Source organism: Acipenser ruthenus, chromosome 1 (assembly GCF_902713425.1).
Source record: "Acipenser ruthenus chromosome 1, fAciRut3.2 maternal haplotype, whole genome shotgun sequence".
Lineage (NCBI taxonomy): Eukaryota > Metazoa > Chordata > Actinopteri > Acipenseriformes > Acipenseridae > Acipenser > Acipenser ruthenus.
The window spans coordinates 103,646,377-103,671,382 of record NC_081189.1 but is presented as its reverse complement, the minus strand read 5'-3'; the positions used below and the strand labels follow the sequence as shown (position 1 = coordinate 103,671,382).

General features: G+C 36.4%; 2 protein-coding genes across 2 annotated transcripts; both read left to right on the top strand.

The window, feature by feature from the left end:
• Positions 1–254: 254 nt before the first annotated feature.
• LOC117420658 (proton channel OTOP1-like) lies at positions 255–8,146 on the top strand. The gene is made up of 6 exons (XM_034034178.3): positions 255–1,292; positions 2,169–2,305; positions 3,202–3,260; positions 4,051–4,181; positions 5,647–6,557; positions 7,057–8,146. Exons 1-6 carry the CDS (start codon positions 923–925, stop codon positions 7,225–7,227), a joined length of 1,779 nt encoding a protein of 592 aa, XP_033890069.1. The 5' UTR covers positions 255–922; the 3' UTR covers positions 7,228–8,146.
• Positions 8,147–16,403: 8,257 nt separating this feature from the next.
• On the top strand, positions 16,404–19,753 carry LOC117420392 (D(1B) dopamine receptor-like). The gene has a single exon (XM_034033812.3). It carries the CDS (start codon positions 16,646–16,648, stop codon positions 18,026–18,028), a length of 1,383 nt encoding a protein of 460 aa, XP_033889703.2. The 5' UTR covers positions 16,404–16,645; the 3' UTR covers positions 18,029–19,753.
• The last annotated feature ends 5,253 nt before the right edge of the window (positions 19,754–25,006 follow it).

Below are 25,006 nucleotides of genomic sequence, written 5' to 3'. Positions count from 1 at the left end.
CCTTAAACCACGCGGTTAATTATGCCTATGCAGCAATATACTGGATCTGTACCGTGCCAAACAAAGTCAATTGTTTTGCAAATTAATTAAAAAAAAAATACACGACAGACATAGAGGTATTTGAGTAGTTTTATCCTCTCTGGTTCTACCAAAGGATTTATACGGCCACCTGTGTGGAGTGATATCTGTGGTCCTTCTGAATTTTTTTCTTTTCTTTCTTTACCACAGGACCTACACCACTTGAAACATCTATTTGTCAGCGTTGGGTTTGCAGTTTTCAAGGAGTCTTAGAACATACCAGCCTTGCAGCTGACACAAAATATGTTTTTGACTTAAAATTCCTGTTTGGTTGTAGTTTGTGGATTTTTATTCAGTAGAGTGACGCTTACCTTACCTTATGGTGGCGTGTAGCAAAAACTGACTGGACCGTAATTTAGTTTGCAATTTACTGCAGATCTAGCGATGTGGACTGAAGCAACGGATAACTGAAATTCTATCTAGTCTGCATAATCTCAGTGACTCAGCAAAGAAGGTATAAAGAGACGGTTATGAAGTTAAAGTAGTCAAATGTTACCTTGATTACAAGAGGATCGTTTTTCAATCATTGGAAAGCTAGATATTTATTTGTATTTATTTATTTTGTGTTTTGTTTCTGGTAAGACCAAACATTACATTTTTTTTAAAAAAAAGAGAGAGATAGAGAAAGAGAGAGCGAGATTGATTTGGTTTGCTGCCATCGACTTCTTAATCCATTTTAAAAACGCTGATAATGCAGAATTAATTATGTATATATATATTTTTTTTTTACATGCCGACATTTAAAAATGTCATAATTATAACATATGTATATTACCAAAACTAGTTTAGCAGGTAATTGACACCACTACGCCTCTTTCCAAGAGGAAGACAATAGACTTGTGTCATGGTAGAGAACGGGGTTTTGGATATTATGTACCTCAACAAGAATAACCCAAGTCCTGCACTGTCCTCATCGGACAAAGAAAAGAAGAACTTTGACAACTTCAAAATTAGCTTCACAGACGACTACCCAAAGAAAAATGCGGAGATCTTAAGTGGCCAGTATGGAATTAACTTGCTGCTGGTTGGTTTATCGCTTATGTTGGCACTGTCTTACCAACGCTCGGCTGTAAAGGAAGAGCACATCTTGTCTTTTCTCATCTCCCTGATGATACTGCAGATCACCTGGATGCTCTGGTACATCATCAGGAAAGACAGGCAGAAATTGTTTGTGTCGGAGAAGGATTCTGATGCTGGGACAAGCTGGCTGAGAGGTAGAGAACGCGTTAAAAACAAACAAACACAAAAACCGCTAACTATGATGCACATTAGTAATACGATTGAACTCTTTGGATTATATTTTACAGTATATTGCTTTTTCACATTTGTCGGGTCTTTACTATTACAGTAAACATTATGGCAAATGTTGTGATGTTTGTTTAGCAGGGACTGGTCTGCCTTTGCAAGAAACGTACGAGGAGTATTGTGTTATATTAAGTAACAGACAAAAGGAAGGACAGACCGGTGTAGTAAGACAGGATTTAATATATTTTAAATTATATTTGCATTACAACCCAACAGCAGTTAAACTATGAAGACAACGATACTGATATTTGTTGGTACTATTTATATATTTAATTTCATTAGTCATTTCTATTTGAGATATGAAGCATTGCATAATGGAACCCATACTTATTATATTTAGTAATTGTTTGTATTTGACTTTTCAAATAAAAGTGCGCACATATTAAGCACATATTATTACGATGTATAAAAGTTTAAGTAATACACTTGCATGCCTTTGGCTGTCAAACTGAGCCAGTTACTGAAATCCTGTTTCGTTAATGGGAACTTTTAAATGATATGTGGAACATCAGAACCACTTTAAGAGAGTGTGTGAGATAGCACCTTCTTAAGGCAGAGAGGTGCCCTTTCAGTTAGAGGACCACGGCCTCTTCAGCATTGTAACACTTTCATTGTAACTATAGAGAAAAAGACAAACACTAGTTACAACTTTTTTTTTTGGTTTAACTACAGTACAGATGTCAAGAGGATGTTTTAACATTCACCTCAACATTAGAGCCCAACCATGATATTACTTCAGAGAAATTCATTTGCACAAACTGTTTCTTTTGATCGTTCCTGTCTAGGTGGGCTAACCTTGCTTGCGCTTATTTCATTAATTATGGATGCCTTCCGAATAGGATATTACGTTGGGTATAAAACGTGCTTGTCGCCAGCAGTTGGAGTTTATCCTGTAATCCATGCAGTACATACAATATCACAGGTAAGAATCTGTGTATTATTTTTTCTTATACTGCTTTACTTATGCACTTTCAGAACCTTTAGGGTGGTCCTAGCTTGGAATAGGATGCATTTGGTTCCCTGGCCAATGTTTTGCACCAGTATGTCCGTTCTATGCAGTATATCAACAACATTAGCCTGTCATTGTGCATTGAACCTTAACATTTGAGAACACACCTCCATCCCTCCCTGGTCCATGTGGCCATATACTTATAATACCCATTGACTACAAAATCACCCTAGGCTATAGAAAAAAAAGACCATTGTCAAAGGTTAAATAATGTATAACTGTTTACCTGTTTATCTATAGTTGGTAAGGTGACTGCGGTACTATTTTAAGAAGGGAATCAATGTTTTATAAAATATACATTTAGTAAAATATACAGTATTCAAAGAAGCAGTGGCACACAGTTGTGTTAAATTTTTTAGTAAAATAGCATTCATGGTTCATACTCTACCATAAAAAATATGGTTACCTCTGAAGCCTGAATTTTTTTTGTCCCTAAACATGCTTGCATCTGTTAAAGTGTTACCTGCAGCAGCAGGAGGTTATAAATGTTGACCTGCAAGTGCAGGGAAGCAAAAAGAAAGTGGAACCAAATGGTGTTTATCATTCTTCATTTTAGAATTTGGAAGGGGGGCTGCACAAGTCTTGCATATCGAAACATAAGAACATTGTTAAAATGTCCAAATCCTTTAGTTACTAACTGCGTGGCCTAAAAATATCATGCAGTTAAATCATATTTATTTAATGCACACAAATACACCTAACTTGAGTGCAGTGCTGGGCAGTCTTTCATAAGCTATATGTTTGTTTTGTTATAATTACCACTTGGATGTACTCTTTATAGATTTATCTTTGGCATGTTTTTATTTTAGGTACATTTTCTTTGGTTTCATGTAAATGATGTGATCAAAACCTTTGAGACTTTTGAAAGGTATGTTCCGTGTCATAACTTTAAATGTATTTTGCTGTTCTCTTTATATATATATATATATATATATATATATATATATATATATATATATATATATTATTATAAGTCTGTTTAATGGTACTTTCACCAGAGTCCAGGAACTTCTCTTTAGTTCCAGTTGCCTGCCATGGATAAATGTAACAGGTGCTGGATCAGTCAAACGGTCATTGTAGAAGTAAATCCAGTCCATCACTGCCACTTTGCAAACACATTTCCTTTCATGTTGCTGGCAGTACACTGCTGTGCACTAGATGGTGCTAGTTCTTCCTAATACAAAGACGCTTTGATTGATTTTGCATACATATCATATATGTATGGGGCAGCCAACTTGAGCTAAAGAGCAACTGCTGAACTCATAGTAAAGCACATCAGCACAGACTTATATTTCACACATAGTAATAAGGGTTATAAGAATCACTAGGAATAGTTTACAACATAAAAAGGTAAGAGAAGAGTACCTCAAATGTAATTTGAAGCTACTTCCTCCTTAAGTTACATTGAAAAAATGTAAGTCATACGATTTCCAGAAATGTAACCACTAGCCTATGTATTTCTTAATATATCAAATATAAATATTTTCAGTTAATAATATGCATAATGCCTGTATTATAATCATTATAAAACAGAAATGTCTCCAATTCAAAGACAAATAATACATTACAATATCCGGTCTAATACAATACTTTGCTTACTTTGACTATTTGTAGACTGCTGGTTATTTATGTATTAAAATCAGGAACCTGTCTTGTAGGTTTGGAGTGATCCATGCAGTCTTCACAAACCTGCTTTTATGGTGTAATGGAGTGATATCAGAAGCAGAACATCTTTTAGATACACACAAAAGAAGATTGTTGGATCTTGGCTATACAAATGTAACAGTGGGTAAGAAGCAATATGCAGCATTACATTTACTAATATACATTGCTCCAAGGGTCACAAATCATGCTGAGGTACTACAAGTGGGGTGTTGTTTTACCACAGATTGAAACAGTATCAGGGAGTAGTGAATGGGTTACAAATCAAAGTTCACAATGTCCCACCCAGTGATCTACAGAAAGTGCCTGACCAGTTCACACCTTTTTTACCATAGTTTTTTACACAAATAGTCAAATCTTCAGTTAGCTGGAAAACAAAGTATAATTAGAAACTTATTACAGTAAAGAAAATAAATGTGGTTGCATTCCATTAAATTACTTTAACGAAGAAGATAAACACTATTTTTTCTCAAAGATTCCCTTTTCCAGTAAGCGAACTTAGAGACTATATCTATGGCACAATGTGTCTGAGATGTGTCTAAGAATTTTTCTGGCAACTAAGAGCAATTTTACAATGTAAAATTAGCCCAAAGCACCTTACTAAGGCATTTTTTTAACATGTTAATGCATTGTGAGTAGGGCCCTGTAAACTGTTTGAGATACAGATGTTATAGAAACAATCACTGAGTATAGTTGCCATATTGTGGTCACGTGACTTTGATTTCTGTATTATAGGTCACACTGTGTATTATAATATTCTCTTTGTAAGTTATGTTCTTGGCATGGTTTAATAATAAAATAAATTGTAACCACCAGAAACAGATTCACATTTTAAAAACCTTTCTGCCTGAGGCCCCATTCCCCCTAAGCTATGCTAATGTTTGGTTTTAGATCATTTAGTATCCAGGCACATTATTGGGTGAGCAGCCCACGTCCTTTAATGTGCTGATAGACAGTTTCTGTCTCCACGGCTGTCACAGCCTATACATAAACATAACACCCCCAAAATGCCCCTCACCTCAAACATGTAGGATAAAGCAATCACACCTGAGCAGAGCTTGTAGTTGAAAGTTAATTCCCAAATCCATTGAATTTATTGTATATTAAGACACTTGGAGAATAAAGAGCTTTAGTTATGCCCACTTCATGGGAAATTTTTCAAGAGGATCCTTACTTTCCTGTGTGATTATTATTATTATTATTATTATTATTATTATTATTATTATTATTATTATTATTATTATTATTATTATTATTATTATTCTACAGTTGTGACTTATATGCTAACAAATTGCAGTGATTTTTCATGTTTTTTATTTGGTTTTTTTAATAGTGTTTGTAAAAATGGTAAATGATTAATGCTTGGAAGAAATTTCCAAAGTCAAGCAAATTCAGACCTGGGTGGGTGTCCTATACGGAAACAAGGACTTGTAAGAAGTTGTTGTTGCGCAGTAGAAGGCACTCTTCCATCTGAGCCTGAACTTGACCAAAGTCACAGCAAGCAACAGGGCTGTCGGTTACAAACACTGTAAACATTGTCATCAATAAGAACATTTCACATAATATTTCTATATCTTTCTCTTCTCTTCCAGGTGAGAAGGAACCCCACTGTAACTGTACCACCAACATCTGCTCCATTTTCTCCCACAGTCTTTACTACCTGTATCCATTCAACATTGAATATCATATTTTTGTCTCTGTTGTGCTTTTCGTTATGTGGAAGAACATTGGACGTATTATTGAATACCAAAGACACGAAAAGGTTGTTATGAGGACTAAAGGCCTTTTTGCAGGCCCCATTCTGGGACTAATTGCATTAGCAAGTACCGTAACGGTGCTAGTTGTATATATTCTTCAGGTGGGAGATTCAGTAGAAACCAGAGAGTCAGCCGTAACTATGTTTTATTGTTACGGCATTGTCATGCTGCTATTTATGTGCTTGGCTGGCAGTGTTGGCCTGCTGATCTTCCGATCTGACAATGTACCACTGGATTATTCCAAGAACCCCTCCAGAAAACTAGACGCTGACTTGCTGTTTGGCACAGCTATTGGTTCTTGGCTCATGTCCTGGTGCAGTATCTTAGCAGTTATATCTGCGACAACCCGTCCAGTATACGGATGGATAAACTTTATGTACTCATTGCTAATTATAATTGAGAAGTACATTCAAAACCTCTTCATTATTGAATCTCTTCATCGAAAAGAGGAAACGAACGAGAGGGATGAGGTCGAGACTATACCAGAGATATACTCTGTGTCAGCAGGCAGCAGTCTCTCACTCGCTTCTTCATACAATGGCATTATCAATAGGGCATTTGAGAATCAGGATAAAGTGTGTGTCTCTCTGGAGACTGATCAAGAGGATAATAACCAAGTGTATAGTCACAGCGGGAGCCTCCCAGAAGGTTCCATTTCACTGCCCACAAGGAGCTCGGCAGAACTCAGCAAGAGGAGAAGAGTTCTCAAGAACATTGCAGTATTTTTGTTCCTCTGCAACATCTCGGTAAGATACTTTTATCACACACTTGCTATGTAGACATTATTCATGCTACTGTTTGTTTGTGAAATCTAATGAAAGATTCCAGAACAGTTTGAAATTAACTAATTAAACTCAACCCATTGTATGTACTGTAGTTGCAGTTATTATTATTATTATTATTATTATTATTATTATTATTATTATTATTATTATTATTATTATTAATAATAATAATAATAATAATAAAGCCCTTTATTATTATTTAATTATATAAAGTATGTTTTGGTGGAATAAGTAAAGGTTAACAATAATTCAACACTGTCGTGCATGCAACTCCTATATTTCAAAGCAGATTAAAAATAAATATACTTTACACTTTAATGATTAATTAGCATGGATGGAAGTGTGGCAAGAGTGGCACATGGAACAACAGCTCTAAATAAAGATCTTATTTGACAAGACAATCTTAACGTACTAGTTTTCTCTGAAGTGTAACATGTCTTTTTGTTTTTTTCTTTTTAAGTTTTGGATCCTTCCAGCATTTGGGTGTCGTCCCCAGTTTGATAATGGAATGGAAGAGAAAACATTTGGCTATACGATTTGGACCACAATAGTCAACGTTGCAATGCCCTTGAATCTGTTTTATCGTATGCATTCCGTTGCTTCACTTTTCGAAGTATTCAGAAAAGTTTGAAATGACATAGATACTGTAACTAAACTGGAAGTTAACTAAGTTATATATTTTATACTGCTAAATATTCACAGGTATTTATTTTTTTGTGGATAATTGGGGGGGGGGGCACCTATTTCTTACCTCTTACCTTATCCTTTTGCTTCATGTGTTATGTTTTGTAAAACTTACAGGGTGGTTAACTACATAGATAATGCCAGCAGGTTGGAGACATTTTCCTTTTTCTGTTTTACTGTGTTTCTGATCAATGATTCTGATGTTTGATTATAAGGTTGATTTAAAACTATTTGCACATTTTTAATGTAAGATTAAAACTGTTTCTTGTGTTCTTCTAAAATAATAAAGTTGATTTAACTTCTACATATGGAATATACTGTGTATTTAGACTTGGCTAAAGTTTCTTTACGGAGACAAATATGGGTAATGGGTTGGGTCAGCGCTCATGTAGAACCACTCTGCCCTGTTGTTGCAGCTCTTTTTAACCTACTCTGTATGGTAGAATTTTACAACATGTCCTGTAAACTTATTGCCATCTGTAAATAAATCAAACAATTGCATGTTTGATACTTAGCAAATCTGTGAACATAGTAGAAAGGGTCAGTAAATTATTATGATCAGTATATCCGAATGTTTCTATGTATTTTCTTTTTCCTGTAAAACGCATCAACAAAAACATCATTTTGTGTCTCTAGTTAAAAATGGTTTGGGGAGAATGTAAACCAATTGAGCTGTCAACGTAGTTTGCTTTGTGATAAAATAGCATAGACAGAATGGATAACAGCTTGCTCACTTCCTGTATCCATTGTCTTGGTTATTGTGCTAACTGAATGATAGTGTGATGTGTGCAGAGACCGGGGGCGCTATGCAAATTAGTTGTATAGCGCATAGGGTCATGGTTAACTGAGAAAAAGGGGTAATTAAATGTTGGGGGAGGGGCTGTTATAAATGTGGGGAGGGATCCGGGGGAGGTGTATGCTTGTGTAAACACGGCGGTGATCACCATGAGAGGGCTTTGTTGCAACCCCCCCTACTTTTACAGTGTTCAAGCAGACACCCTTTGGGCTCTGTAACAATAAACTGCCTGAGCAATCATTGACCGTTTCAGACTTTCATTGTTTTCTCTTTTGCCAATCGAATCAGTGTGATTGCTTCCGGAGAGTCCTTGTCAGGCTATTCATTTACCCCTGTCTCATCACTATACCTTTCAGCCTTTTAAATGTGCTAATCATGCCTGTCCCACCGCACAAAATTGATCATATAGTAGTTATCTTTTAGGACTTGTGACATTCAATCTCAATTTTTATTATTTTTTTTTTATTTTGCCTATGTAATAGGACAGAGGCTGGTGTCCCTGCGCACCACAAGCAAGAATCTACCCCCACCCCCCTTCTCAACTTTCACGTCACTATCGGACCCGGACCTTAGCTCTTTACTCCTGGACTCCAGGCCAACTAGTGCCTTGGACCCCCTTTCTACTCACTTCTTCCAATCCATTGCCCCCACTCTTCTTCCTTTTATCTCTTCCCTCATTAACACCTCTCTGCTCTCTGGCCTTCCCCTCAGCCTTCAAAACAGCTCGTGTCACCCCCATTCTTAATAAACCTCTTGACCCTTCTTCTGCCCAGAACTATTGCCCTGTCCCTCTCCTCCTGTTCCTTTCTGAAACTCTCAAGTGAGCTGTCCATTGCCAGCTGGCATGCTTCCTCACTGTGCATTCTCTGCTTGACCCTCTACAATCCGGGTTCCGTCCTGCACACTCCATGGAAACCGCCCTCCTCTCTGTAACTGACTCACTCCTTTGCTCGTGCTGCTTCCCTCTCCTTCATTCTAATTCTCCTTTGCCTCTCCTCTGCCTTTGACACTGTGGATTGTGTTATTCTCCCCTCCTCCCTCTCTTACCTGTTTTTCCCCCTATCTCTGTAACCGTTCCTTCCTGGTGTGGCTCTCTCTCTTCTCCTCCTCCCTTCTCTAGAGGTGTACCTCAAAGAACTGCCCCCCCCCCCCCCCCGCCACCCCCCCACTCACATCTTCTGTCTTGGCTTCTTCTATCACCTTTACACTGATGATGCCAAGATCTTCCTCTTCTTTCCCTCCTTGGGCACCCACATCTCCTCCCGCATGTCAGAATGCCTCACAGCTATCTCAAAGTGTCAGTGCTAGGATTTACCAGGCCCTGGTACAAGACTGAAGTAGACCACCCACCCCCAAAAAAATGAAAGAAAGAAAAAAGCGTGCAGCACAGCTGCAGCACTACCAAAAGAAAATGTTTTGAAAATAAATAAATCAACAGCAATATCTGAATTGGTCAAAAGTGTATTTTTTTCCGACTAAACATATTCTGACATAATTTTAAGATGGCTGTGAACAATATAGTAATCGTATATCCAAACATTAATAAATCAATTATCTAACAATATTAATAAACTTGATTTAGTTAATATTGAAATATATTAATAGCTTCAAATCAGTCAAAAAAACTTATTAATCATAGGCATCAGTTGGATTTGTTATCAAGTAAATCGTGAAATCGTGGTGCACACAGGAAGGCTTCACCTTTCTTGAACATTGGAGCACATTCTACAACAAGTACTATCTATACAGGTGGGACGGACTGCACTTAAACAGAAAGGGAACCAATCTGCACATGGATTAGGGAGTGGTTAACAGGTAGAAAACAGAAAGTACTGATTAGAGGAGAAACCTCAAAATGGAGCAAGGTAACCAGTGGTGTACCACAGGAATCAGTATTAGGTCCTCTGCTATTCCTAATCTACATTAAAGATTAAGATTCTGGTATAGACGACACAAAAATAGGAGGAGTGGCAAACACAATTGCAGCAGCAAAGGTCATTCAAAATGATCTAGACAGCATTCAGAATTGGGCAGACACATGGCAAATTAAATTTAATAGAGAAAAGTGTAAAGTATTGCATGCGGGTAATAAAAATGTGCATTATAAATATCATATGGGAGATAGGGCAGCAGTGTGGAGTAGTGGTTAAGGCTCTGGACTCCTGACCAGAGGGTCGTGGGTTCAATCCCCAGTGAGGGACACTGCTGTTGTACCCTTGAGCAAGGTACTTTACCTAGATTGTTCCAGTAAAAAAACCCAACTGTTTAAATGGGTAATTGTATGTAAAAATAAAGTGGAATAATGTATAATGTGATATCTTGTAACAATTGTAAGTCGCCCTGGATAAGGGCGTCTGCTAAGAAATAAATAATAATAATAATAATAATAATAGTGAAATTGATGAAGGGAACTATGAAAAAGACCTAGGAGTTTATGTTGACTCAGAAATGTCTTCATCTAGACAATGTGGGGAATCTATAAAAAAAAGGCTAACAAGATGCTCGGATATATTGTGAGAAGTGTTGAATTTAAATCAAGGGAAGTAATGTTAAAACTCTACAATGCATTAGTAAGACCTCACCTAGAATATTGTGTTCAGTTCTGGTCACCTCGTTACAAAAAGGATATTGCTGGTCTAGAAAGAGTGCAAAGAAGAGCAACCAGAATTATCCCGGGTTTAAAAGGCATGTCTTATGCAGACAGGCTAAAAGAATTGAATCTATTCAGTCTTGAACAAAGAAGACTACACGGTGATCTGATTCAAACATTCAAAATCCTAAAAGGTATAGACAATGTCAACCCGGGGGACTTCTTTGACTTGAAAAAAGAAAAAAGGACCAGGGGTCATAAATGGAGATTAGATAAAGGGGCATTCAGAACAGAAAATAGGAGGCACTTTTTTACACAGAGAATTGTGAGGGTCTGGAACCAACTCCCCAGTAATGTTGTTGAAGCTGACACCCTGGGATCCTTCAAGAAGCTGCTTGATGAGATTCTGGGATCAATAAGCTACTAAAAAACAAACGAGCAAGATGGGCTGAATGGCCTCCTCTCGTTTGTAAACTTTCATATGTTCTTATGTTCTTATGTTCTTAAGTACAAAAGTTAGTATGAAAATGTTTCTATGAAAAAAAAACTTAGCAAAGCTAAGCTAAGCTTAACAAAGCAATATCTAAAAAACATATAGTTTTTTTTAAATACTGAATTCTTATCATTCTTATAATTCTGCTGCTCATCTTGTATTCTCTCAACCTCTACTCTCATGCTATCCCTTTGATTCGCACCATCCACTGGCTACCTATCTCTGTTCGCATTCAATTCAAGACTCTTGTTCTTGCCTACTGCTCTCTTTACCACTCTGTAATCCTAACTTGTTACATTTTAGTAGTATAATTTGCACTTACTGTCAACTATACTGTATTTAAATAGTGGTTTTGCACCGTAACTCTGTACTGCCCTGTAACACCTGTAAGTCACCTTGGATAAAGGCCTGACAAATAAATAAATAAACAATGCAAAAGAGACAGGCTTTTAACCTCATCTCACACCTACAGGGGACAGGACAGAATCTGCCAGTTACATCTATTGTATGACCAACTAACAGCTAAGTGGTCTTAGTCTTTTATAGTGTGTAGTCCATTACATCATATGGCTCAGCTGCTAGTGGCCACACAATGTATGACAGTTACACACTTTATATTTTATTCCAACTAGCCTCCATAGAGTCGCTATGCATGACTAGATCGACAGGATAGTAAGAGTTAATGGGCTCTACTCCTGAAGCATATTAGCTGTTGGCATATGTATTGTTCTAAAGTCTGTTTTGACAGTAGTTTAAAACAGTTTTTTTTAACAGGAGCCCTGAATGTCAAAGTTTATGGGGAACGTGATCTGAGTTTATTTATTTATTTATTTTATTTATTTATGTATTTGTTTGTTTGTTTGTTTTTGTTTGTTTCCTCAAATGCCTTCATTTTATGAAGTAATCTGTTCCTGAAAACCTCTTTGGAAGGGCAAACCTATCTTGTTTTCTTTCTTTTGTCTGTTCATTTATTTCGGTTGAAGATGCCTCTCAAAGGATCAAAGAAGAATCGAGTGGAAACAACAATAACAAGGATTCTATTTCTAGAGAGGATTATATTAAAAAAACACACACAAAAAAACGATTAGAAAACTATTGATACAGGTACTTGTCTGACCACTGGTGAAGAATAATGGTCTTTTTTGTTTTCTGGATTTATAAGGTTTTTGAAAGGATTTCATTCATGAATTCCGAGCAATTTCTCGAATGTGGTGTATGCACCAGTGAACCAAGCAAGAGTAAATGAAGCGAATTCAAAGCAAACCGGTGAATAGCTTTCAACTCAACTCTGACTCAGACGTCCAGAATTTAACGCTCAATATTCTGATTAAGAGGCAGACTGATCAGATCAAAGTTTTCACATGAAACATAAGAATATAATAGCCTTAGAAGTCTAACTGCGCTATTTAAATGTAGGGCATACATCAACGACAACCCTACATCTTTTATTTTGTGTGTGTGTCTAATATATATATATATATATATATACATAGAGAGAGAGAGAGAGAGAGAGAGAGAGAGAGAGAGAGAGAGAGAGAGAGAGTTGATTTATAGTTGTCCACTAGGTGGCAACAAAGTCTGTATGTGGATTTATAAAGAGTGTATAGATTGATATAGTATTATGATTGGTACTGTAAGTTTGTTTATACTTCATTTTTAATTAAGTATTGTGCATTTTCTCCCATATCGACTGCTGCTGCTAAAGCATTGAAAACAATTGATAGGTCAGATGTAGGCTTCACTACCCTGAATGGTAGCGTTATAAATAGAACCATAGGGGGGGGGGGTGGGGGGGGGGGGGTTCAGAAGTGCATATCGTTAAGCATTTAAAAAGACTAACTTTATTGCGGTTCTGTTGATTATGATGTTTCTATATAGAACCCTCTAGTTTATATTAAAACCAGTTTATAGAAACCTCTGTTGTATGGATGGTTCATCACAGAACCACAGATACATAACAGTTCCAGTCAAATCCCAGTTAAAGACCAGTGTGTTCGGGACCTATTTATATTTCTGTAATTGTTCAGCGCAACTAAGTCTTTCTATAAAATGAACAGGTAAAAGCTGTCATTATCGCCGATCAATGAAGAATGAACATTGCAGGTGATGTCATGATATAGCTGTAAATACTAAGTTATAAATAATATATTTTAAACGACTTTTCTAACCACAAACAATACCACAATTTCCACTGGTATCCTGTTAGACACATCTTAAGAATTAATTCACTTAATTTACAATAATGTATATTGCATCTGCTCTGCGGATAGAATTCTAAAATTTTAAAATAAGATTACTCCAATACGTTATTGTTGATAGTTTATATATCATGAATAATTGCAATATCCTAAGGAAATACATTTTTTCCTCTTAAATGATCAAGTAAGGGTTTGCATATAAACAAGTGTCGATTTCAAACATTAAAAAGTTGGCTAATTTACATAATTGGTATATCTCTAGGAATAAATTGTGAAATACAAACATTTGAATCTAAAGAGGACGTTCTCATTTATCACATCCCCATATTACTGGAATGTACCATGATTCAGTACAGGCTAAATGGTCTATACTGACATTAGTAAATTATTCACTTTGCTTAATTAAGGGTTTTTCGGAGAATAACTAGAAGGGGGGTCTTTTTCAGATTATTCAATTTTGAAGAGAACCATTATTTCAAATAACGTCATTCTGCACCTACACAGCAGATTGTGCAATATTATATTTCATTACTATGCTTACATATTGTCGAAATAATTGATACACATACTGGTATACACGAGAATGTATTTCAGTACGTATATATATATATATATATATATATATATATATATATATATATATATATATATATATACACACACACACACACACACACACACACACAAATCATCTTTAAATAATATTTCTGAACATGTACTTTAGTTTATTTTTAACACCAGTGATATAAAAAAGAGAATCTCCTTAGTAGTGTGATGCTGACAGCAGATCAATGAGAAAACGTACCCATACATCCTATACAAGAATAGTATTTCTGTCTTTCGTTGCCTTGCGCCTATAGTAGGCCTATATGGGTTTAATAGATCAGATCATATGTATCCTGCAAAAGGTGTCACGTCATCAGCTTTACAAAAAACGAGAACGGCTGTCTTCGCTCATTTATATACTCAACTTGCATTCATTCATTCATGCATTAAATTGCTGAATACCACCTAATATATATATACAGACGTGCTCAAATTTGTTGGTACCCCTCCACAAAAAATGAAGAATGCACAATTTTCTCTGAAATAACTTGAAACTGACAAAAGTAATTGGCATCCACCATTGTTTATTCCATATTTAATAGAAATCAGACTTTGCTTTTGATTTTTTATTCAACATAATATTGTAAATAAGAAAACAAATGAAAATGGCATGGACAAAAATGATGGGACCGCTAACCTAATATTTTGTTGCACAACCTTTAGAGGCAATCACTGCAATCAAACGTTTTCTGTAGCTCTTAATGAGACTCCTGCACCTGTTAACAGGTAGTTTGGCCCACTCTTCCTGAGCAAACTGCTCCAGCTGTCTCAAGTTTGATGGGTGCCTTCTCCAGACTGCAAGTTTCAGCTCTTTCCATAGATGTTCGATAGGATTCAGATCAGGACTCATAGAAGGCCACTTCAGAATGGTCCAATGTTTTGTTCTTATCCATTCTTGGGTGCTTTTAGCTGTGTATTTTGGGTCATTATCCTGTTGGAGGACCCATGACCTGTGACTGAGACAGAGCTTTCTGACACTGGGCAGTACGTTTTGCTCCAGAATGCCTTGATAGTCTTGAGATTTCATTGTGCCCTGCACAGATTCAAGGCACCCTGTGCCAGGTGCAGCAAAGCAGCCCCAAAACATAACTGAGCCTCCTCCATGTTTCACTGTAGGTATGGTGTTCTTTTCTTTGAAAGCTTCATTTTTTCGTCTGTGAACATAGAGCTGATGTGACTTGCCAAAAAGCTCCAGTTTTGACTCATCTGTCCAAAGGGCATTCTCCCAGAAGGATTGTGGCTTGCCAATATGCATTTTAGCAAATTCCAGTCTGGCTTTTTTATGTTTTTCTTTCAAAAGTGGAGTCCTCCTGGGTCTTCTTCCATGGAGCCCACTTTCGCTCAAAAAGCGACGGATGGTGCGATCAGAAACTGACGTACCTTCACCTTGGAGTTCAGCTTGTATCTCTTTGGCAGTTATCCTTGGTTCTTTTTCTACCATTCGCACTATCCTTCTGTTCACTCTGGGGTCGATTTTCCTCTTGCGGCCGCGCCCAGGGAGGTTGGCTACAGTTCCATGGACCTTAAACTTCTTAATAATATTTGCAACTGTTGTCACAGGAACATCAAGCTGCTTGGAGATGGTCTTGTAGCCTTTACCTTTACCATGCTTGTCTATTATTTTCTTTCTGATCTCCTCAGACAACTCTCTCCTTTGCTTTCTCTGGTCCATGTTCAGTGTGGTGCACACAATGATACCAAACAGCACAGTGACTACTTTTCTCCATTTAAATAGGCTGAATGACTGATTACAAGATTGGAGACATGTGTGATAGTAATTAAGGAAACTAATTAGTTTGAAATATCTCTATAATCCAATTATTTATTATCTTTTCTAAGGGGTACCAACAAATGTGTCCAGGCCATTTTAGAATATCTTTGTAGAATAAGCAATAATTCATCTCTTATAATTCATCATTCAAAGGCATGCAAGTATACATGATAAAATAGCTTTTAATTTCATCACTTTTCAGGAGGAATTAAGCATTATTTCAATGAGCTGTAAGGGTACCAACAAATTTGAGCATGTCTGTATATATATATATATATATATATATATATATATATATATATATATATATATATATATATATATATATATATGTATATATATATAATATATATCTGAGAATCTCGTCTACAAGCGGCCCTTAAATGCCTAGCAGTTGCAAACCAAAGCTTAAGAAAAATGTAAAAAAAAAAAAAAAAAAAAAAAAAACTTTCAAGAAGCAAGATAATAGGACGTTTCTTAAAAAATAAAAATGAAAAAATGTATATTGATGTGACGTGAGCAGTGAGTCAAAAACACCTGCTTTTGCAGTCAGCCTTGGAAGATTGGGGATAGCCAGATAACATTTTTTTTAACTAGCTTATCAATACAACCATTTGCTTTCAATGACTTATTTCATGCCTCAGTCTTACACTACACCTAGGAAGGTGCTACTTGCTGTCCACAGATGTTAAGGCATCTTGCAAGTATGCAAGGTGAACTCAGCTAGGAACGTGGCATCACATTCTTTTTCTATGCTCGCTTCCACAGACGGTCTTCAGGTACTCAGAACCTGCAATCTGGAAACGGATTCTGGCATTAAGAGATAAGTTGTCGAGCACTGAGTCAGTCTATTTCACACAATCAACCAACCTGTTAACGCTTGTATGTAATGTGGGTTACATTTCTGCTTTATGAAAAATATGGGGACTCCGGTGAAATACTACTCCAAGCAAGAAAGTGACTCTATTCCAGTCTCTGCTGGAGAAATAATGCGTAATGCGACTGCATTGGAATCGACGACAGACGTCAAAAAGGAACTGATAGCTCGGACTGTAACCGGTTGCCTGCTTGCTGTGCTTATACTGTCGACCTTATTAGGGAATATTCTGGTGTGCTCCGCTGTGATCAAGTTTAGGCATCTTCGAAGTAAAGTTACTAATATCTTTATTGTGTCTCTGGCTGTGTCAGATTTATTTGTTGCAGTATTGGTGATGCCGTGGAAAGCTGTAGCTGAGGTTGCAGGTTACTGGCCATTTGGCACTTTCTGCAACATTTGGGTGGCTTTTGACATTATGTGCTCCACTGCATCCATTCTTAATTTGTGCGTTATCAGTGTGGACAGGTATTGGGCGATCTCCAGCCCTTTCAAATACGAAAGAAAAATGACTCAGAGGGTGGCATTTGTAACGATAAGTGTAACATGGACATTATCAGTACTTATTTCATTCATACCAGTGCAGCTGAACTGGCATAAAGCCAGCTCTTGGGCGGACAGAGCAAACAACACCACTACTGAGAAACAGACGGAAAACTGTGACTCGAGTCTTAACAGAACATACGCCATATCCTCTTCTTTGATAAGCTTTTATATTCCTGTTGGCATTATGATTGTGACTTACACTAGAATCTACAGGATTGCTCAAATGCAGATCCGGAGGATTTCTTCATTAGAAAGAGCGGCTGAACACGCTCAGAACTGCAGAAGGAATCGATTAGAGTGTCAGCACCACAACTCACTAAAAACATCTCTCAAAAGGGAAACCAAAGTCTTAAAAACGTTGTCTGTGATCATGGGAGTATTTGTTTGCTGCTGGTTGCCTTTCTTTATTTTAAATTGCATGGTCCCTTTTTGTGACAAGAGTGCTGACTACGAGTCTGGTTTTCCATGTGTGAGTGAAACGACTTTTGATGTGTTCGTTTGGTTTGGCTGGACAAACTCGTCTTTAAATCCGATCATATACGCGTTCAACGCTGACTTTAGGAAAGCTTTTTCTAGCCTTTTGGGTTGCAGTCATTTTTGTCCTAGTACCGCTGTTGAAACTGTCAACATAAGCAACGAGCTCGTGTCCTATAACCAAGATACAGTATTTCATAAAGACGTAGCTACTGCTTATGTCAACATGATTCCAAATGCGGTGGACTGCGTTGATGATAACGACGAGACTTTTGACAGGATATCTCAGTTGTCCCAGAACAACGAAATTGTAACAGATTCGTTTTGTGATTTGGAGGACCGTGAAGCAGATATTTCTATGGATAGGATAACAGCGTTCACTCCTAATGGTTTACATTAAATACTGTCTACACGATTCAGGTTGTCGATTAAAATTATTATCCAGTGTTTAGAACTTACTATAATATTTAATACATATGTTGTAATAAGTGATGCGTCTATATGGAGTCCTACCGGTAAAGGTAGTGTAATTTATAAATATGCATAATGTGCTGATATCAGTATTATGTTACTGTTAATTATGAGAAGAAAAAAAAAATCAAACTAAACTGAAGGATTTCATATTGTTAACTTCTTCCGGACCAGCCAAGTCTAAAACTCAATCAATTCTTTTTTTAAAAGAAAAAATAAAAATAATACATTAAGTAGATGGTCCTGATGAGTTTAAATATGAATTCCTTCATTTTGGGTCAATCTGCGTTAATTAATTGTCTATAAGCATGAAAAAAGCACTGGCATCAACCATGATACCAGTACTTGCTTACTCAATCTTTTAAACAGAACAGTGGAACAAAACTGTCATACTGCATTCAGTTCATTGTAAGAGCCTGCAAAGAAAATGTTTAAAAAGTCGTAGTTCTGGAATTATCCTAATAGAACAGATAGGTTATATAGAATTTTGAACAGGTACTTAACTGCACTTTAAATTGAGGCCAGCTTCCACTGCTATGCTGATTATACCCAGCTCTATCTGTCCCTAAAGCCAGGAATTTCTTCTGCCTGGGTGTTACTGGCTGGCTGCTTGCCTTACAGACATCAAGCATTGGATGTCACAGAATTTTCTAATGTTGAATTCAGATAAAATAAAACAGAGGTTATGCTAGTGAGCTCACAGAACCAACTAAAAGCTCGACCCTTGCAGTCTCTCATCAAAACTTAAACTAGAGATTAAGAGGGGGGGGGGGGGATTATTGTTTTAGCCTCATTACACTGGCTCCCTATGCAGTATAAAATTGATTTTAAGATTTTGCTGTTAACTTACAAGGCCCTGAAAGGATTAGCACCTAGTTGTTTGCAGGAGTTACTGACCCTGTATCTTCCAAACCGCATTCTGAGATCACAGGATGCGGGGCTGCTGGTTATTCCTAGGGAGGTAGGGCTATTTCTTGTAGAGCTCCTAAATTATGGAATGCTCTGCCATCGTTTGTCAAGGAAGCTGGGACAATTACAGTTTTCAAGTCAAGACTAAAAACACACTTTTATAAAATGGCTTTCTTATCTTAGTGGGTTTTAATGTAACTTTAAAATTGCTGCTTTGTAGTATTATGTGTATACTGTTATGTGATATGTTATTTAAGTGGTCTGATTATGGCAGCTGTATGTGTGACATGCTATTCAAATGTATTGCAGTTTGTTCTTTTTTTCTCCTATGTACTGTACAGTGCTTTGTGATACTTTTGTATAAAAATAGCTATATAAATGCAGTAAATAATCATAAAAAATAATAATAATGCAGAAAAAACAGTGCATTGTGTCATCACAGTACTGTGTTATATTATTATTATTATTATTATTATTATTATTATTATTATTATTATTATTATTATATCAAAATGTTATTCTACAAATAAACATATTGCAGTCTGTTAAAGTCAATATTATTCACAGTACATTCACCTCAATACCATATCATTTAGCTGGGTAGTTTGTAGTTTTGGAGGTCGTAAGCGAATTCAACTAAAGGAGATAAAGAAAATATCATATAAGTAATTGAACACATTTGTAAACACTGTTACTACATTTTTGAAAATGTGCTCTTTAATGCCTTATCAATAAGTGTAACAAAACCAATTCAGCATCTGTAAAGTGCTAATAAAGTATTTATAAATGAAACCTTGTGGTGAGGTGGGCTTGTGAGATTTGTAAACCAACAGTATGAACATTCTAGCAACGCCACAAGAGTTAACATAAGAACATAAGAAAGTTTACAAACGAGAGGAGGCCATTCAGCCCATCTTGCTCATTTGGTTGTTAGTATTTTATTGATTCCAGAATCCCATCAAGCAGCTTCATGAAGGATCCCTGGGTGTCAGCTTCAACAACATTACTGGGGAGTTGGTTCTAGACCCTCACAATTCTCTGTGTAAAAAAGTGCCTCCTATTTTCTGTTCTGAATGCCCCTTTATCTAATCTCCATTTGTGACCCCTGGTCCTTGTTTCTTTTTCAGGTCGAAAAAGTCCCCTGGGTCGACATTGTCTATACCTTTTAGGATTTTGAATGCTTGAATCAGATCACCACGTAGTCTTCTTTGTTCAACACTGAATAGATTCAATTCTTTTAGCCTGTCTGCATACAATATGCATTTTAAACCCAGGATAATTCTGGTTGCTCTTCTTTGCACTCTTTCTAGAGCAGCAATATCCTTTTTGTAACAAGGTGACCAGAACTGAACACAATATTCTAGGTGAGGTCTTACTAATGCATTGTAAAGTTTTAACATTACTTCCCTTGATTTAAATTCAACACTTCTCACAATATATCCGAGCATCTTGTTGGCCTTTTTATAGCTTTAATATTAGGTTAGAGCTGCTCCAACACTTCCATTCAGTTCTTTATTTTTTCAGTTCAGTCTTTTATAAGACTGATAACCCATTGATAAACAATAGTGAGCTGAACCTAAATACTCAATCAACTAATTGCATTGCACATAACGTGTTACATTTCAGTTAGACTGTCAAAGATAAATAATGTTTAAAAACGCTGATGAGCAGTACATCATTTTTAAAACAGCTCTCTCTAAATAACTGGATTTAAATTAAGACATGGGCGACTTACAAACTGATTAATCATGTCTTCAAATGCTATACCACAAAAAGGATATTGACATTTTCAGTTTTAAAAATCACCTGGCACATTCCACACTTTTCTAATTAACTATTATTATTATCATTTATTTCTTAGCAGACACCCTTATCCAGGGCGACTTACAATTGTTACAAGATATCACATTATTTTTTAGACATTAGTTTTACATACAATTACCCATTTAAACAGTTGGGTTTTTACTGGAGCAATCTAGGTAAAGTACCTTGCTCAAGGGTACAGCAGCAGTGTCCCCCACCTGGGATTGAACCCACGACCCTCCAGTCAAGAGTTCAGAGCCCTAACCACTACTCCACACTGCTGCCTCTAACTAATTAAAACATTCCACACTTACAATTAAGTAATTACACAATTGAACAAACCAATTTGATGTGTGTGGCTGTGCAAAGACGGCCAACTTAGCCCTGAGCCAAGATGGCTGCCAGCCACATAACACATATGTCTCAGTGTGCAGGGCCCATGGCAAGGCCTCTGTCCTGTCACAGAGGGTCACTTTGTCAAGCTGAAACAGAAAAGAAATATAATTAGTTGTGTCATCTTCAAAACACAGGCTGAATATCAATCTATATAACAAAACATAATCATTTTAAAGCATATGTATATGAATGATCAAATCTAAGGGGGGAGCAATTTGCACATGGCAATGTCACACCTCAGCACTCTGGTATATAAATCAGCCTTCTGAACTCTCACCTGACTCATATTTCTTTTAATGATTCACAATGTTTATATGAACACCAAGGGCAAGTGCAATTGACAGTACACTACTGCTTTAAAAAAAAGTAATTATCACAAAAACCATTGGGAAGCCAAAAAGTGCTACACATTTGCAAGGGAATGATGGTTTTAAGAATACATCTCTTAAAAAACATGGGATGCCAGTAAGTGCTATCCTACACATTGGGAATAAATGCTTTAAGAATAAAGCCCCCAGAGTTAGGACTTGTGAAAAAGATGAGCAACCTCCAATTTTCCTGTATGCTCAATGCTTTTAAAAATGACAACTTTTTTATAAATATGATTTACACTATGAACAGGGCAAAGTGATGAGATGAGGTGAGAGGTTAATTAGTAGTTCCACAAGTAAACTGTATTTTGCCTGACCATCTTTAATGCCTTCCATTACAGAGGGAGCATGCATCCACTCTTCATGAGGTTCTGAATACAACCCATCATAATACATTAAGCCCCCAGTTTCATTGCTCAGTGATGGGTCTTCCAAGATGATATATTTGCTTCTTATTGAAGGCATTGTGGTAATGAGACTGCAAATATGGAATTGAGTGGTTTTATCCTCTGGGGCTCAACCGTGAGACTGTAGGGGAATTATTGCAAGTGAAATATTGAACTAGATAATTAATAGTAATACAAACGATGCTGGAGGTAATTAGGGGTAGGAAATTGATTATTCTTGACTATTCTTAGTTTTGGTTCACTAAACTGTACATTCTAAATTAGTCCAAATAGGTTTGCTTCCCATCTTTATGCATGGGACAATTTATTTTAAACACATTACTGTATGTAAAGATATTATAATAACTACAGACTATACAGAAATGCAGTGTGTTCCTAGAAAGTAGAACTCCTACTTGAACCTGCTTGACAATGCAAACGTAGTATTTGAAAGATAAGACAATGGTGAGGGGTTGGTGTATTGTATGAAACTGATCAAATACGCTGGACCATGTGTTGTTTAGTAAAAGTCCATTTTACATGAATGGTGATGCCCGCAATCTTGAGAGTGATTCCGACATTCAGTCCGAATCTACCCTTTCACAGAAAATGCATCTTAAAAAAGGCACAGAAGAGTGGGGCTCAAACCCACGAGCCTGAGATTACGTCTCATTCTCTACTCAAACTCTACCAGCCAGTCCAGAACAATCTAAAGGGATGGGGCATGATAGGGGCTTAATAGATGATATTTATTAAAAGTAGATGCACAGAACAGGAATCATTACAAGCTACCATTAACACCGGGGGGGTTAACTGAACACAAGGAAATATAACAGATATTTAGGCAGAGGAGAATAAGGTTAATTAATTGACTGGTTGATTGATTGATTGCTTGATTGCATTGTCAAAATCTCAACTGCTGCTTTAGGTTTAATGAATTTTTAAGCAGATTTTAAAATATATCTAGCTCACCTTACACCTGTCATCAGTTTTATGATAAGAAAAGTTTTTGTTCTTTCATTTATACACAGCTTTTCATATGGCCAGCAGTCAAAAGGTGTCAAACTGAAAATAAATGTTTAAACACAGATATATCATCTTCCTGATCTATTGTACTGTTTGTGCCCAAAATGTGGTGACCTTTAATAACAAAGTCTATATTTTCTGATTGAAGAAAAGTGTATTTCATATAAGGATAAATATATTGGTTGCATAAGATGTTTTTTAGCCAACAGCAAAGATTTCCATAAAGCAATAAATACCTTAATATACGTCTGTGTAAACGGTTTAACTTTCTGAAAATATTTGTTGAAGTGTAATTATTTCAACAGGTTGCAGTTCAGTCCTATGATATTTCATTAATATTGCGCTATTGGTATAGTTTTGCTTTTAATTAATATTAAAATCAGAAGTTGATTCAAATAAACTTATATTTTATGCACAGACTTCTTGCCTAAATGTCATATATCCCTCTTAAGCTTTTGGAGTTATTGAACATAAGAACATAAGAATGTTTACAAACGAGAGGTGGTCATTCAGCTCATCTTGCTCGTTTGGTTGTAAGTAGTTTATTGATCCCAGAATCTCATCAAGCAGCTTCTTGAAGGATCCCAGGGTGTCAGCTTCAACAACATACTGGGGAATTGGTTCCAGACTCCCACAATTCTCTGTGTAAAAAAGTGCCTCCTATTTTCTGTTCTGAATGCCCCTTTATCTAATCTCCATTTGTGACTCCTGGTCCTTGTTTCTTTTTTCAGGTCGAAAAAGTCCCCTGGGTCGACATTGTCAATACCTTTTTAGAATTTTCAATGCTTGAATCAGATCACCGCGTAGTCTTCTTTGTTCAAGACTGAACAGATTCAGTTCTTTTAGTCTGTCTGCATATGACATGCCTTTTAAATCTAAGTTTAAAACAAAATGTTCTTTTGTAATTTGACAGATTAACAGATTAATATGACAGATTATTTTTCACAGATTAACAAATTTGGAGAAATTTAAAGAGTAAGTAGCGGCGTTCTGAAAAATATAGCATTACACGTCCCCACTTGTTTGCTGCAACTGTTTAAATAATGTACCTGTATTTTTTCTTTTCATTGTTAACATTCTGAGAACTTTTTACACTTATCATTTTAAAGTACCGGGATGTTTCAAAGCTCTTTTCAAAATGTCCGCTCAAGTGCACTGAGAGTGTAAGGATTATTGTCCACATTGTCAAACAGGTAACACAGCAATAACAATCCATGATGTGGTACGGAACAGAAAAGCCAGAGCACTTGTTGTCATGTTATGCAGTGATTTAGAGGACAGATTTCAAACCCCAGTGCACTAGAGCAGACATTTTGAAAAGAGCTTTGAAACAGACTTTAAAGTTATAATTGTAAAAAGTTGTCAGGATGTTAACAATGAAAAGAAAAATGACAGGTACGTTATTTAAACACTTGTAGCAACACGTGGGGACGTAAAACGCTATATTTGTTTCAGAACCCCCACTACTTACTCAGGTAGATATTAAACATGTGTCTGATTAAGTACATTAAATATTTAAACTAATGATATTCCAGGAGGATCTTGGGGAAAGGGTTATTGGATCTGCTATGGTGTGCAGAGATTATATGTAGAGGGGCTGTGCAGCTTTTCCTTCTGGAAGAACCTGCACTTAATATTCTATTCTAGCCCATTCTATTCCAGGACCCTTTTCCACAGGTATATAATAGTGTTTTTAAACACATATGTTCAATCAAACAATTAATAGACACATGAAGACACAAATGCCAGTTCTACACTATACTACAATGCAGATGAAGTCAATAGTAGATGTCACAAGAACTACAGTACCGGCAAATTAACACAGTCCTGTAATCAAGTTGAAACAATGCTAAAACTCCAAATCAATCATTTTAGCTAGTAATAAAACTAATGTGGCAAACATAAAGAACTAAATAAACTGTGTTTTGAATGTCTTCAATAGTAATAATACATATAGCTGCGGTAGACTCTCTGTTTCAGGAAAAAAAAATCATGAACTGTAACAATGGTGTGTTA

Excerpts from the sequence above, each read along its gene's own strand:
- LOC117420658 (XM_034034178.3), top strand. The coding sequence starts at position 923 with ATGGTAGAGAACGGGGTTTTGGATATTATGTACCTCAACAAGAATAAC. Across the intron at positions 1,293-2,168 it reads TGGGACAAGCTGGCTGAGAG|GTGGGCTAACCTTGCTTGCG; the intron begins GTAGAGAACGCG and ends GTTCCTGTCTAG. Across the intron at positions 3,261-4,050 it reads ACCTTTGAGACTTTTGAAAG|GTTTGGAGTGATCCATGCAG; the intron begins GTATGTTCCGTG and ends CCTGTCTTGTAG.
- LOC117420392 (XM_034033812.3), top strand. The coding sequence starts at position 16,646 with ATGAAAAATATGGGGACTCCGGTGAAATACTACTCCAAGCAAGAAAGT.